This window comes from Octodon degus, unplaced genomic scaffold (assembly GCF_000260255.1).
Source record: "Octodon degus isolate 3935 unplaced genomic scaffold, OctDeg1.0 scaffold00033, whole genome shotgun sequence".
In the NCBI taxonomy this organism is placed as follows: Eukaryota; Metazoa; Chordata; class Mammalia; order Rodentia; family Octodontidae; genus Octodon; species Octodon degus.
Window position 1 is genome coordinate 1,148,956 of NW_004524609.1, and position 16,011 is coordinate 1,164,966.

A 16,011-nucleotide genomic window follows, 5' to 3' on the forward strand; every position below is an offset into this window, starting at 1 on the left:
CAAAAGAAGAAGAACGGGGAAGGGGACGCAAGGCAAAGGGGCGGCGCGAAGGCGGGGAACACCGAGGGCAGGCCCGCCGCCCCGCCGCGAGCTCGGCTCGGAGGGCCAAACGCCTTCTGAAGCGCTTGTCCGTGTGCGCTTGCGCTCCTACCGCGGTGCGGGACCTGCTGCCCCCAAAGGCAGAGCATTGCACTGGGGAAAGATCTACATAGCATTTAGAGCTGCAGGCATGATTGATCCCCCGCCACATTTTTCCTGGCAGGGGTCTGACACTGACATCTCCGAGGTGGCCACCTTCTGTTGTGGATTTGTCTTCCAAAGGAAACTCCGAGGCCGTTACCTGCGGTAAAGAGAGATACTTCCTGTTTTGTTTTGTTTTGTTTTTAACCGGGGATTGAACTCAGACCCAGGCGCTTTTTTCACGCCCAGCGTGCTCGGCAGGTGCATGTCTATTTAACGCGGCCACTTGTTCGCCAATTTGTTTGGTCTTAGGTTTCAGTTCCCTGTAAGCATTGAGTTTTTCTAATTTAAAGTCTGAAAATTAATCCACCTTAACAGAAAAGGTGGAACTGAGTTTAGAACAGAGGCCGGGAAGTCCTGCTAACGTCACATTGCCCCCGCAGAGGACTCTGCCCCTCCTGCTCTGGCTCTGAACAGAACGGCGTGGTTAGTCTTAGCGTTTAAAAATATTTGACCTAATTGTGGATTTAGGCCTTGTTGGCCTTGCTTTAACAACTAATCGTCACAACTCGATGCCTCTAAGTGGCACCCAGCTGTCCCTTTCCCACTAGGCTGTGTGAAAGAACCTCACCAAATTCCCTCTTCTGGGCACGCTCATCCCTCTGGACCGCCTTCCTCACCCATTTTCTTGTGCAACAGTTCGTAAATCTCCCTGTTGCAGCTTCACTTTCGCGCACCATCCATTCCTTTTGCAGCAAGAGCGGCTCTTAAGCACGGAAGACCCTGTGGGCACGGGTCCTTGGCCTTCTCCAAGGGGCGTTGGCACTCATCGCCGTGTTTTCCAAGGAGTCAGAGATCCAAAAAAGGGTAAAAACTGTTGTTTAGAGCTTCTGCGGGCTTCTGTTTATCTTTTTCCCCCGGATGTCTCTGCGTTGCATCTGCCAAGGCCAGACTTCCTCGGGGTGCGGTGACCCTGAGGACAGCTGGCCTCTCTCTCCCAGGGCTTCCTCCACTTGGGACACTCCGCCGCCGGCCCTCGAGCACAAGGGCCTGGAGCGGCGCTGCCACTTCCCACTTTTGCTTTTCTGGTGGGTCCCTTCTTAGCCACACATGCGTTCCTGCCAACCTGCTCCGGATGTTGTTCAGACCTTGCTGGAGGGACGCAGAGCTTGCGTCGGGGCCAGCGCTGCCCCCGCTGGGTCTGGGCTCCTCGCTCGTCAGGTGCTGGGGTCGCCACTGGGCTTCCGCACCGCCCAGCTTTTTTTTTTTTTTTTTTTTTTTTATTTTTTTTTTTTTTTTTTTTTTTAACTAATTTAATTTTTCTTTAGACTGGTGACCGTTGTCAGATGAAAATGATTCCCATCTCAGAAAGTTTTGGTCATACTCAAAAATATATACTTCCTTTGAAAGCTCTTAGTCATTTTACATTTATATCACTCTTTCTTAGTATTAGCTGACAGAGACAGCTGTGTCATTTTGTGGCTGAGCCCTGCGAGTTGATGTGGGGCAGGGAGTTGAGGGGTCTGGATCTCAGCTTTATTTGTGATGTGTGAGACTTTGGTTTTAGCCTCTGAAAACCTGAAACCGCACACCTGACTGCACTGGTCTCAACTTCTTGCCCCTGGTGGCATCAAAGGAGGTCAAGTAGTGGCTTCCCTGGCTTGCCCCTTTCCACTCCATTCCCACCCGTGCTTTGCCCCTCAGCTCAGTCCCTCTGTGCCCCACATGTTAGGGAAGAAAGGTGAACAACACCCTTGGTTGTCAGTGTGGGGTGAGTCCTTGTGTACTTAGTTTTATAGCTGTTTTCTTAATAAATTTTATTGCTGGGCTCATTTTGAATTAGAACCCTTTCTTTCTTTCTTTTCTTCTTTCTTGTAGTGCTGGGGATGAACCAAGGGCCTAGGGCCCGAGGGCATCACGCGCTCTGCCACCAAGTTACATCCTCAGTGCCTAAATTAGATTTTGGTCTTTGTGGCATTATGCCAACATCTAGCTTTTTTGCAGTGGTGACCAATATTTTAGTTTCTTACAGTGCTGATGGGCTTTGGGTCTTATAAAAATTGGACAGAATCAAGTCTGATAATGTATGTATTGTGCATAAATAAAATAACATCAAGTAGAGGCAAATGCTGTAAGATAGAGAGCAATGAAAAGGCAAGGACAACGTGAGGCTGAAGGGTTATCTCCATTTGGGAGACCAGAACGACCTCCTTGGAGGAGGGGAAGCTACACTGAATCCGCGCTCTGGCGGGCCGACGGGGATCAGATACACTCATAGAAACAAGTGTGTAGTTTCAGGGGCCCTGAAGCGCGGGGTGGGATACTTGCCTAACAGGCACAAGGACCTGAGTTGTAGTCCCAGAATGATAAACGAAGGAAAGAAAACACAAAGACGTGGGTGTAGTGGGTCATAACTTCCCAGCACGTGGGAAACTGAGGCAGGAGGAGCACTTGAGCCTAGGAGCCTGAGGCCAGCCTTGGAAGCACAGTGAAATGTCAATTAAAAAAAAAAATATATATATATATATATATATATAGTCTCAGGTTGGGATGAGTGTATACTTAAAGTCCTAGGGCTGCAGATGAATTTCTCAACTTCTCCAAGGCCACAACTTTCTTCTCTGTAAAACAGGGGTAACGGTGGCGCTGATATCACTTGGCATTGCCAGTATCAGATGAGTTGATGTGTGGAAAGCTTTTCAAATAGTGATGCCACCCCTTGCCATCTGGGGAAAGGGCGTTCTAGGCAGAGGGAACAGGTGTAGCAAAGGAGGGAAAATGAGAGAACTATTGCTCTTGGGGAACATGAAGACGAAATAGTGGTGTCTGGACAGCAGCTGTAGAGAGCGCTTGCGCTCGCTGAGGTGGAGCGTCCGCTGCCGGGGGCTCGCTTTGTGCCGGCCGCTCCCGGTCCCTCGTGTGCACCCTTCATTTACGCTGCCCAGAGACTTCTTCTGAGGTAGATGTGAGTATTCCATCTGACAAATGAGGAAACTGAGGCATGTAAAGGTTAAGCAACCCTCACTGGCCCCTGATAAGGGTCTGCTTGCTGCGGGGCCTGCATCTTTTCCACTCCAGCCCACAGCCTTTTGCTTCTTTTGGGCGCCTCCCCAGTCCTCTCCTCCCAGTGTTCTCCAAAGGAAAATTCAAGCTAGCAGTTGAGTTTATCATGGGAAGCCGCTTCCTCATTCTGGCCTTTAGGTTCCTTTTTTTTTTTTTTTTGGTGGAACTGAGGATTGAATTCAGGTCCTTGCCTTTGCTGGGGAAGCGCTTATTCTACTGAGCCATCTCCTCGGCCCTTCAGGTTCCTTTTGAGGTAGAAGAATGAACAGTTCTCTAGAAAGCCTTCCCAGCAGAGAGGAACTGGATCCCTACTCCTCACCTTCAGAGCTTGCAAGGGAAGTGGAGAGCAAACCCCTCAGTCCCCTGCTGTAAACCTGCCTGCGGGCTAAAAGGCAGCAGCACCATCAGCAACCCAGCCGTCTGGTAATAAACTTAGGACACAATTAAAAAGTGATTTAATATTAGGGAGTGATGAGACTGGGCTGAGTTAGAGATTCTTCCTACAGACCAGGAATCCACAGATAAGCCTTAAAGGAAATAAGGAATTAGGGGGCATTCCCTGGGTGACCCCACCCCCCTGGCATTTCACTGCAGCGCCTGGTTGGATGGCTCTTGCGGGTTGCGGTGGGGAGCAGGGATGAGGTGGAGCAGGAAGAGGGACGCTCAAGTACAGAGAGGTGTGGCTGGGAGTCACTTGTGGGTTAAAGTTTGCAGCTCAAGTGTATGTGTTACACCTGAGTGTCACACCTGGGGGTGGAGCGCAGATTATTTGGATTTGGTAACAATAGTCTTGCTACAAAATAATGCTCAGATTTTAAATTGGCTTCTATGCTTGTCTTGATGAAAAAAAATTCAGTTACAGTTGCCACAGATAAGTAGGATTTGGACTTGTGTTTATGACCCACAGAACGTATTTTATGGCTCTTCTATCATGTGCTTCTCCCCCATTTTCTGCAATGTTACGGTTTTGGCGGGACTTGAGAGGGCTCCCTAGTCACCACTGCAGAGTCCTACCTGTCTGCTAGGAGTCACTCTTTTGTTTTATTTTATTATTATTATTTTTTAATGTATTTGGAGCAGGGTCTTACTACGTAGCTCAGACTTGTAGTGATCCTGCTGTTTTCAGCCTCCCCAGTGCTGGGATTACAGGCATCTAATCCCTGGTCTTGGTTGGCAGATCAGCATACCTGGGGGCGGGGCCTGTGTGGCCTGTGGTGCCAGGGGTTGAACCCCTGTCCCTGTGCTTGCCTAAGCAGGTGCTTAGTCTGCTGAGCTATAGGAGTCATTCTTTCTGGAAAGCAGGGATTGAAAGTTTCTGGAAGTAGCTTGGTTATAGTGAGTGTTTGGGCTCTGGGGCCAGAATACTGGGCTTTGAAACTGAGGACCTGAGATGACCAGTGAGCAGTTGTGGGCAAGTGAGTCCGTCTTTGTACTCATTGTGCCTGTCTGTGAAGTGAGGCTAAAAGCAACACACATCTCAGTCAGGGTGTGGTGAGAGTTGCACACGGTCACACACAGCAGTGGTCATGTCTGGCAGAGCACCCGGCATGCACTAAGCCCTCAGTAAATGTGAGCCATGAAATTGCCATCACTTTGCTCATCTTAGCGTAAATCTTGCTTAGTGCGTTGTTTCGTAGAATTATAGAACAGGTAAGAAACATGTGTTCATTTCATAACCTTTGTAAAAGAGAGCTCTGGAAAACAGGGATGGTCGCGGTTGTAGGGTACACCACATACAGACCCCTCTGAGCACTCAGGGAGGAGATGTAAGAACTTACAGTTCGCGTGGAAGCACCCAAGACACAGGTGAGGAAGCCAGGGGAACGGCTGTTGGGAGCAGCTGCCTAGGGCCGGGGGAACAGTCCTGGGACTGTCACAGAAGCCTGAGAGCCCACGAGGAAGAGGAGAGTAGAGCGAGAGAGTGCAGAGGAGGAAAGGGAAGGCAGGAGGGCCAGGGGGGCAGGCCTTTCCTGTCAGGGGCCATGGTGTGAGGACACTGGGCCGGACTCTCTTCTCTTCCCTCCCCGAGACTGCGCCATGGATTCCAGGCCAGGGCTGAGAACTGCAGGTCTCACTAGGGCGGCACGTTTAGGGCCACGGGGAAGTGAGGCATGCGCTGATTAAAGCTCACAGTCATCTCACCCTTCGTCAGCGTTCAGGGAAGGGCTGAGCGCGAGGCGGCCCCTGCTTGGCCCAGACCTAGGTCTGCTGCCTGGTTTCCCAGCACTTTATCGGGATTCAGCCAGGCAGAGCTGCTAACTTCCTGTAACAGCAAAGACAGGAAGTGGCAAGACCTGGAAATAGAGCAGCCCTGGGAGGCTCCGGGTAGGACGGACTCAGCCCTGGGCGCCTTCTTGGGCTCGTAGCACGCACGGAATTCCCGGACGTGCCTTGAGCTTCACAAACACTCGGAATAGCTGCTCTATGGACGGCTCAACCTTATTTCAGAATACAGGAAACTGAACTGTTTTATCTCAAATAAGAATTTTTCCCGTCCAGTCAGCTGACTTGAATATGTGCAAAGGAGATTTCTGCCCACAGCTGGCTCGTTCCAAGGCAGGGTGGCCTGGTGGAGGGGCATGAGAGAAGAGGCTCAGTTTATTGCATGGCAGGCAAAACACAGAAGCCAGGGTCAAGGGAGGAGGGAAGAAGGTAAGGCCCTGCCCCCAGGTCCAGCGCATCCCAGCAGGCCTCGCCTTCTAAGTCACACCTCGCTGTCATCTCACCTCACCCACTGGTGAGCGTCACACTCCTGTGAGCCAGTCACCTCCCCAGAGCCCCACGCAGACGCATAGAGCTCTCGAGACTTGGGGACACAGCTACATATGAACTATAACAGATGGACAAGGAAAAAGAGGCTGGCAGAAGTTAAGCAGCTCTCAAGGCCACTCAGCTCGTGTGGTGGAGTGAAGATTCCAATTCTGGCCACCTTCCACCAGCCTATTTATTCTTATTTACAATTTTTATTAGCACATGCTTACAGTGCGTAATGACTGCATTAACTGTGGGAAGTTAGTACATGTGCATGACGTAGCTTCACTCTTTTTTCTATCTCCTTCTCCCCTCTTTTCCCGTCTTCCATCTTTCAGTTCCTTTCCTTTTTGTAAAAGATCTACCTCCCTGTTTCCTAATGTTTATTTTTTATTTTGGTCTTCATTTATGCTTTGAGTATAAAGGCCAAGAATCACACAATTATCCGAATAAAGAAAAAAAAAAAGCATCTGATAAAGTCTAACACTCGCTCATGATAAAAAAAAAACCTTATAGAAAATTACAACAGATGGCCTTTATCTCACTCCGATAAAAGCCACCTATATGACAAACCAACAGCCAGCGTCACACCGAATGGCCAAAACCTGAAAGCTTTCACTCTAAAGTCAGGAACAAGGTGATGCTATTCACTATCTCTACTCCTATTCAGAACAGTTCTAGAAACATTTACCAGAGTAATTAGGCAAGAGTAAAGAAATGAGGATAGAAAAGGAAGAAGTTATCACTTACAGATGAGATGATACACTATGCGGAAAACCCTGAAAACTCCACAGAAAGATTTCTAGATTTTTTCTTAACCAAAATTCAGTAACATGGCTGGATCCAAAGTCAACACTCAGAAATTAACAACATTCCTGCAAAAATTAACAAATTCGCCAACAGAAATTAGAAGAACCACACATTTGTAACAGCATCAAAGAAAAAAACTTAGAAATCAATTGAAAAAGGGAAGTAGATGTTACATTGAAAACTCTAGTACTCTGGAAAAGGAAATTGAAGAGAGTATCAGAAAATTGAAAGCTATCCCTTGTTCTTGGGTAGGAAGAACAAAGATAGGAAAATGGCTGTACTCCCCAAGTTTTATACAGATTTAATGAAATTCTGATAAAAATACTGCTATCATACCTCACAGAATTTTTTTTTTTTTTTTTTTTTTTTTTTTTTGTATTTAGTACAGGGTCTCCAGGGTCTCTCCACACAGATCACACTGGTGGTGATCCTCTTGCTTTCAGCCTCCCAAACGCTGGGATTACAGGTGAGTGCCACCACGCCCAGTCTCAGTCCCTGTCTCAGTGCACCCTGGGGGCAGGCTGGCACAGCATGCTGGGGACTGAACCCCGGCCCTTGTGTCTGCCTAAGCAGGTGCTTTAATCCGTGGAGCTATTTGGCCAGCCCTTGCAATTTGTACCTCTTATCTGAGAAGTATCTATTCATTTCAGATGCCCATTTTTTTTTTTAAATTTGGGAGTTTTTTTTTTTTTTTTTAGTTCTTATATATTCTAGATATTAGTCCCTTATCTGAGGAACACCTGGCAAATTTTTCCTGCAAGCAGGCATAGGGACTAGGGGTTCAATCTCCGGGACTGCTGTGCCGGCCCCACCCCCGGCGTGTGCTGAGACAGCGATTGAGACTGGGCGTGGTGGCGCGCACCTGTAATCCTGGCTCTTGGGAGGCTCTAAACAGGCTGATCACTATGAGTCAGACCTAGTAGTGAGGCCCTGAACACCCTGCAGACCGGTCCCTAAAATACAAAAACAAAACAAAACACACAAAAAACCCCAAATTGCAAATAAATATATGAAAAACTGTTCAATACCACTGGTCATTTGAGAAATGACAATTAAAACAATGCTGTGATTCTGTCTCGCTCCAGAAAGCATGGCAAATATCAAGGAACCAAGTATTGTCAAATGATGGCAGGGCTCTGGGGAAAAGGGAGCCCTTCTCCACAGTTGGTGGGAATGTAGATTGATAAAACCGATATGGAAAGCAGTGTGGAGATTCCTCAAAAAACTAAACCTAGCGATTCCACCTGACCCAGCTATTACTCTTTTTGGTATCTTCCAGAAAGAATTAAAAACATCACACCACAATAATGTTTTCACATCCATGTTTAGCAGCATAGTTTGTAGCAGCTAAATTTTGGAAACAACCCAAATGCTCATCAACTGATGAATGGGTAAAGAGGAGTTTTTAAAAAATAGAATGGAGTAGTATTCAGCCATAAAGAAGGATAAACTTGAGAGATTTACAGATTAATTGATGGACCTTGACATCATACTGTGAAGTGAAATAAATTGAACACAGATATATAAGTATTGCCTCATCTCTCTGGTGTGAGGCACTGAAAGTGTAAAAAGGACCTGAGTGTATACTAGATACTAGGAAACAGGAAGAAAATGTTCAGTTGGGAAGGAGAGGTGGGGGGGGAGGAAGATGAAGAAAAAAGAGAGGAAAGAAGGAAAAATGGAAACAAAGCTTTTATAAATGAGGAAGGGAAGAGGCGCTAAAGGGAGAAGAGAAAAGAAGAGGAATTGATATGAGTCGTGTACAGATTTAGAGTCCTATGATAAACAGGACCATCATGTACATTTAAAATATACCTACAAACTCACTTAACAAAAGCGTAGTATTAACTAATTATTAAAGATTAATAAAACTTAATGTTAATACCTGTAAGGTGGAGTGAGTGGGTGTCCAAGAGACTGCAATAAATATAATTCAAAAAATAAAGGAAAGCATTCTTACCCGGCAGAGGAGATACCACGATCACAAAAAATAAAGAAGAGGAAGATGAGAAAGAGAAAATACAAGTGAGATCAATGGCTTTCTTAAGAAGTGAAAGAAAATTACGGAATTAGGTAACAATAACTGAGAAGAACAAACAAGAAAAAAGAAAAAAAAATCAACCCAGAAAGAAAAAATAACCCCAACCCCCCCAAACCTATGAAGAAAAGAGAAAGAAAACCGAATGCGTCCTCCCAAGACTTCCTCTGTGCCTCTGAACCAGCAGCTTCTCTCTCGCTCTGCAGTACTGGAATCCACTGCGGATGAGGGAGGTGCACCGAGGCTCTGCAAAGTACCTTGTTTCCATTGTCATGTTTTTGTGGGTTCTGAAGTTCGCCCCCCCTTTTCAATGATGGTCGCACTAAGGCTGTAGTCACTTCAGCAGCCGCAGTCCTTCGTGTACCCAAGGCGAGTTTCTGGCCTGTGCATTTGGGAGATACCCTCCCTGCCCCAGAAACCCCTCTGTCTGTGTCCCCCAGGCTGTGGCGACCATCCAAGCTGGGGCATGTCCCTGCTCGTGTTGATAGGTGGGAGTGCACAGGGCGCTGAGCACTGTGCCTAGTGAAGGCGTGGGGAGGGGCAAGCAGACTGCTGGACTTAAAGCCAGACATTTGGGACCCATCCCCTTCTGAAAGCCATATGAGACTGTCCTACGCTCAGCACAGGGGCTGGGCCCCATCACGTCCTTCCCAGCCTGAGTCTAAACTTCTCTGGTGATCCTGCATCTGGCTTGCATTCTATTTTACTCTCTCTGTGGCCATCTCCCACCCAGTCACTGTGGGGTGGCTACATCGGAAACCCTGAAGTGTAGCTGTTCTGTGGCTCAGTCTCAAACAGAACCCTTCCCAACACGGCTCCTGATTCAACTTCCCCAGATAGGGAAGGTGCTGTGCTGAGTTTCTTTTCTAATTCCAGTCTGCCATGTGGAAGGGGTTGCTTTTGGAGTAGAACCCCACATCATTTTTGCAGTTTACAGTAGACACAGACTTGCTGGGTGTGGTGGTACATGACTATAATCCCAGCACTTGCGAGGCTGAGGCAGGGGGATTGCCGTGAGTTCGAGGCCAGTCTGGTGTACATAGTTGGTTTAAAACTATATTGAACTGTCTTGTGAGACCCTGTCTCAAAAATCAAAGCAAAATAAAGCCTACTGTGGGCTTGTCCTGGGGCCAGAGCTGCTTTCACAGCCCGCTGCTCTCCCCGCATGCGCTGGCTGTCTCCAGGCTCACTCTGCATGTGCAGAGACAGGCACCCCCTCCTCTGGCAGCACCCCCTCCTCTGGCGGCACCCCCCTCCTCTGGCGGCAGCTTTCCTGCTGCTTTAGTCTTTAACCTGCATTGTGCTCTGACTTCCAGCTTCTCTGTAGTCTCTAGTTTTCCTGTTAATCCCTCCTGATTTTTTTCACAGTTCTGAATTTTAATAAAGTCATGTATAAAACAATAATCTATTTCCCTCTGATTACAGTATCTAAAAAATATTCTCAAATCATTAATTTTTATTAGCGTATTTACCAACTAAACTGTGTACTATTTAACGAATATGTTTCGGAAATGTGATAACTAACATTTAACCTATTAACCTACAGCTGTTTTGAGAACTTGAAATCCACAACATGGCTAACATTATCTGTTCTAAAAAGCCTAACATTTAAGGTCATCATTCAGGGCCGGCCAGATAGCTCAGCAGATTAAAGCAGGTGCAGGGGCCGGGGACTTGATCCCAGGGCCTGCCGTGCCGCCCCCGCCCCTGGGGGTGCGCTGAGATGGCAACCGAGACTGGGTGTGGTGGTGTGGGCCTGTAGTCCCAGCTCCTGGGAGGAGGCTGCAAACAGGAGGATCGCTACAAGTCCGATCTGGTAGTGAGACCCTGAACACCCTGTAGACCCTTCCCTAAAATACAAAAAGAAAAAAATTAATAATAAAAAGATAAAGTCATCATTCAGAACCTCCTGCATACCACAATGACATACACCTAAGACCAGCATAAAAGAACAACAAGGTATTCATTAAGCACAACAATATCGTAGCGGGACATACATAAGATGGGCTCTACAATGAAGCTTCGTCAAGCAGCGCCCACTCGTCACAAGGCAACACGCCAGATGACTCTCACTCACACCTTAACTTTAGTAGAAGCAAATGTCATCAGCTGCCGACATTTCAAATGGTTGCGAATCTAGCTTCGGCTGTCCGGGAAGTTACACGCGGTTTGATCTGGAGGGTTAACATTTCTTTCTGTGCGCCTGGTGGGCCACACGGATGATTAGTGTGTTGACAGTTATGATGTGCTCCAAGGTTACAGAACCGGAGTTCTTCACAGAACGACTTGTAAACTCAAGAAGGAACTTTTTTTTTTTTTTTTTTCTCACAAAAAGCGTACCAAGAATAAGATCATGACTCAGAAACCACTTTTCTAAACAGATTTCCATACAAAATAACTTCAGATCTAATTTTCAGATTCTTGTACAGTACTCTATTTCAACAAGAATAAAACAGTAAGTATGCGAAAACTGCAGCACCACAAGGATTGAGCCACATTACTAGTGTAATTAGACAATAGGACAGTCTTGGAACAGCCAGGCAAAATATTCGAAAGGCCCCGTCACGGCTGTGCACTGGGAGTCCAACGAGGACTTGCACACCGTGAGACAGTACAAACGCCTTGTGCAGATGGTGCAGGAGCAGAGCGGCGCTGGCTTGCTCGTAACAGAAACAACATGAATGCAACTGACAATCTAGAGGCAGACAGTGGCCTTATTTGCACGCTGAAATCCTGATTGCGTCCCTCTAGCCCACACACCGCTCACTGTGCAACCCTCTTTCGACGAGTAGACAAACAGTGCAGGATTCATTTCAGTGAAATCTAGGCCCCTCCGTCTGACCGAAATCAATTCTAGGTCAGTACTGCAGTACCACAGGGCAGGGGTGTTTTCCTCTTAGCCACCATCTTGTCACCGTAGTATGATCCTTTCCCCTAATTTCACGGTTACATAGTACATCCAACCCATAAGAACTTGGAAGTTCTAGTTTTAAACTTAGAGTTTTTTTTTAATAGTTCCCACAGTTACACATGTAGAACATGGAATGAATTTCCTCATTAGGCCCTTGACTACACTGTCTCTTGACTGTCCATTACTTTGTAAACAATCTAGGCAGATAGCAATTCATGGGTCACTTCTATGATAGTCTTCATCATCCTGATTTTCATCACCTTCTTCATCTGCTTTAGTTTTGTCAACTTCCGCAGCATCATCTTGTCCACTTTCTTGAGGCTTATTTTTATTCCAAAAACTCAGATTCACACTCAAGTTTTGCTCTTGTAGTCCAGAACGAGCTTAAGTATAATTTCCTCCTGTGTATTATCCAAACTCAGCATTTCTTTTTTGTTTTTTTTGGTGGAACCGGATTTTGAACTCAGGCCCTTATGCTTGCCAGGGAAGCGCTTATTCCACTGAGCCATCTCCCCGGCCCGAAACTCAGCATTTCTAAAGGACTTGTCTCATGAACTCGGTCCACTCCTGGGACAATCATTACTATCTTCAAAGTGCTGAACAATACAAGTCTTATAGAAGAGACACTCCGTCACAGTAGTTGGGTTGATCAGATATCCTTTACAAATGTAGCAGGTAATGTAAGGATTAAAATCTGCCAAGTGTTTCCTTTGCGTAGCCATTCGCAGTTAGCTGGCTTTAGTGGCTCGAGCAAAGAGGGGGAGTAAGTGGATGCGAAGTCTGATCCCAGGAGCTGGTGAAGCAGGTCCCAGCAGGATGTTCTCAGACATGAGAGCTAACACCCAGCTTTACCACGAGATTGCTGATCATCACTCCTTCTGGCGGGTCTGCTTTCCCATGTCTTTCTCACAGAGGCCACGATCTGGGGGGCCGCGCGGGGTGCATGGTTGGCGAGTGCCTCCCTCCGATTTTTGGAGGTCTATGTTTGTTTTTTTTTCTCTTCATCAAGTTGTTGTTTTTTAGGTTTCTCACTACTAGTTCCAGAAGAGAATGTATTGTACTGGTGTTCTCTACTCTTCCATTTTTAGTCCCAGCCTATTTCTTAAGGAGACACATGAGGAGCACCCGCAAGGTCTAAAGCATGTAGCTGGAGGCTGCTGAAAGTTTGAATGATCACACTAGGAATCCAGGGAGAGCAGCTAAGACATTAGAGAGACGTCAGAGAGACGTCAGAATAGGGATCTGGTGCCAGAAGCCAAGCGGCGACCCCGTTATTAGAATAAGGGCCTCCCTGGCTTGGATGCTGAGTTGGGGAGGGGATGTCTTTGTCCTTGATGGGGTATGAACAGTTGTACAATGCCTCTGCGGACATACAGTGCCAGTCAGACTTGGTCAGGCCGTATTTAGTGTGCTGGGCGAGGATGGAAAGTGTTCCGGTTTTTGCTTTTTCTTTCCAGCAGAGGACGAGCTTACTCCTGAGGATGCTGCAGTTTTGCTGTCAGCTGATTACGCCAGAACTCTAGCAGGGGAGCTGTGGGTATTTGCGACTATACCCTTGCTATCCCGAGAAGCACTTGCCCAGGATGTGCCTTTGCATACGTGCTGAGCGTCAGGGCTGAGCTTGTCCCCCAACTCTTGATAAAATGTGAGGTTGCTTTCTCAGATAGCTCCCCAGAGCACAGACTGCCCCGCTGGGCTATGTTGGTCAGTACATACTGTGAAAGCCCGTTTTCCTGCAAGCCCAAGGACAGCTGGGTCCTCTCTTTGTCAGTAGATGGAAGAAGAACCTCTTCCAAATACGTAGGAGGAGGAGCTTCTGAGCCAAGATGCTACACCACTCGTAGTTTCCTTGACTAGAGGAGTGGATGGCACTGAGAGACCATCAGGCTCTCTGTAAATAATAATGATGAGAATATATGGAGGCTGTTCTTTGGCATGTGCCATGGAAGTGTAAATGAAAATGACAGTGAAATGCTACTTCACGTTTATTATTATAGCCAAAATTCAGAATATTTATATCTACACAAAATCCTGTACATTAATAAAGTAGCTTTATTAATAATTGCCAGAATTTGGAAGGAACCAAGATGGCCCAGTTTTCTTGGAAGAGGGGTGGTCCACCGACATCACTCCTGAGTTCTCATCTCTGCCCAATCTTCAGTGAGCTTCACTTCTTGGCAGCATTTAACTCAGTGGGAACTATCCTTTTATATTTGCAGTAAAGAATGGAGCTTAAAACAAAGTAGGAAGGAAAAAAAAAAAAAGACTAAGAACGTCACGAATTAAAGGAGACTAGGGAAACAGGATCACTAAATACAATACGGGACCTGGGCATGGTGGCTCGTGCCTTTAGTTCCAATTACTTTGGAGGCTGAGGCAAGAAGTTTGAAAGCTTAAGACTAGCTTGGGAAACTTAGTGAGACCCTACCTCAAATGGAGGTAGAACATGTGCCTACTGTACATGAGGCCCTGCGTTCAGTCTTCCGTACCTCAACACAAAAAACCCAAGAAAACAATGTTGGATCCCAGATTGGATTCTGGCCTGCAAAGAGGGCATTAGTGGGTAAAACTGACAAGTTAAAACTTTGTAAATAGATTATTTCATAGTACTGAATTAAAGTTACTTTTCTTTGTTCATTAATTATGATGTGGTAATGTGAGGTGTGAATATTATGGGAAGAACATCAGAGAATTTTCTTCAGCATCTTGCAATTTTTCTGTAAGTGTAAATAATTTCAAAATTAAACAGGAGAAAAGGAAGGGCAGGTAAGAAGAGGAGAAAGAGTAGAAGAAAAAGCAAAGAGACATGACAAGCATCAGCAGCACAAGCTGACAGTGAACTTCTCACCAGAGATGTTGGAGGGCAGCGAACAGCGGAAAATTATTTTTAAAGTGCTCAGAGGAAAAAACCCTGACAATCTGGAAATTTATTTCTACGAAATATCATGAAGATGGGGGCAAACTGTGTAAAAGTTAAGCATATTTTTTTTCAAGGAAAGTTTCATTTCAGTATTTACTACATGTAAGAAGTTCTTCGGGCGGAAAGGAAATGACTCTACATAGATACTGGAAATGGCAAAATGGAATCAAGAGCACCAGAAACGGTAAATACGTCTGCCCTACGGCAGGGCGTTTTTCCCAGGTGTGGACCTGGCTGGGGACCCGGCATGCTTGCTGGGGCGAGCGCCTACCTCCAGGTGTTGACGTCGGCAGGGCCCGGCTAAAACGAGACACCTAGAAGACTGGCAGTTGAGCAAATAAAGAAATACCTAGGCAAAGGCGTGCTCAGGGCCTGGGACCTGGATGTCGCTCCCGGATGATGACAACCCTGCTGAAACGCTTCTGGCCCTTCGCGAGGGGCGAAGCGTGGAGTCTCCAGGCCAGGCCAGGCCAGAAAGCCCAGCCGCCCTGCGTGCGCTAGCGCTCCTTCTGCCCCTTGGCGACTGCCAGGGCTACTTTTGGTGGCGTGTGTCACGGTTAAGGCACCTTCTACTGCTTGTGTCCTCTGAGGAGGAAACCCACCTCTGCAGAGGTTGGGGCTGCAGAAGTTGGGGCTGGAAGATAACAGACGAGATTACAAGGAAGAAAGGACATCAGAGATGTTCTGAAAGATAAGTGGAATTTTCCAAGTGGAAGAAGGAAGTGCAGTCAGACCGAAAGGCATAGAGGGACAGACAGAGAAAATACCTTCTTGGGTAAGACGAGAGGTGGGGCGGGCTGCCGTCGGGCCACAGCGGGCGCCCGGGCCTCGTCTTTTGCCACCAGAGCTATTGGTTCTGGTGGTAGTTGTGGTCCAGCCACTTTCTGGTGGCCTCTTGCTCACAGCCCTAGTACTTTACTCCTTTTTGGCTTTTAGAGGTTTTCGGTTTGGGAGAGACCCAAGGACCAAGGGAAAGAACCGGGAGCAGGGAGGGCGGGCAGGCGGCCTTAGAGGAAGCAGCACGAAGCCGCGAGCCGAGCTGCAGTTTGGATGCACCCAGAGCCTGCGCCCCAAGGTGTCCACCCGGCGCCTGCTCCTGGCAAGGTCGCGTTTATGGAGCCCTGCGCAGGAGCGCGCCGCCCGAGACCGCGTCGTCTTCAGGAGGCTCGAAGTCACCGGGAAGCCGGACCCGCGGGAAGACGGCCGCGATGACACGGACCAGGCGGCGCGAGGCGGGCCGCGAACGGCTGCTGGCCCGCGAGCCCGAGCGGGAGGAACGAGGCCGGGAAACTGCGACCGCGCGGCGCCCGGGGCGGCCCGGAGGGGCAGAGCGCCGCG

General features: G+C 47.6%; 1 protein-coding gene and 1 pseudogene across 1 annotated transcript in view; one reads left to right on the forward strand and one right to left on the reverse strand.

Moving 5' to 3' along the window:
• Positions 1 to 12,475, reverse strand: part of LOC101580597 — a 13,668-nt pseudogene extending 1,193 nt beyond the window's left edge.
• A 3,406-nt stretch (positions 12,476 to 15,881) lies between these two features.
• Itgb3 (integrin subunit beta 3) overlaps positions 15,882 to 16,011 on the forward strand; it is a 61,646-nt gene continuing 61,516 nt past the window's right edge. The window contains exon 1 of the mRNA XM_012514507.2: positions 15,882 to 15,954. Coding sequence (XP_012369961.2) covers positions 15,882 to 15,954 — 73 coding nt within the window. The remainder of the gene's footprint in view (positions 15,955 to 16,011) is intronic.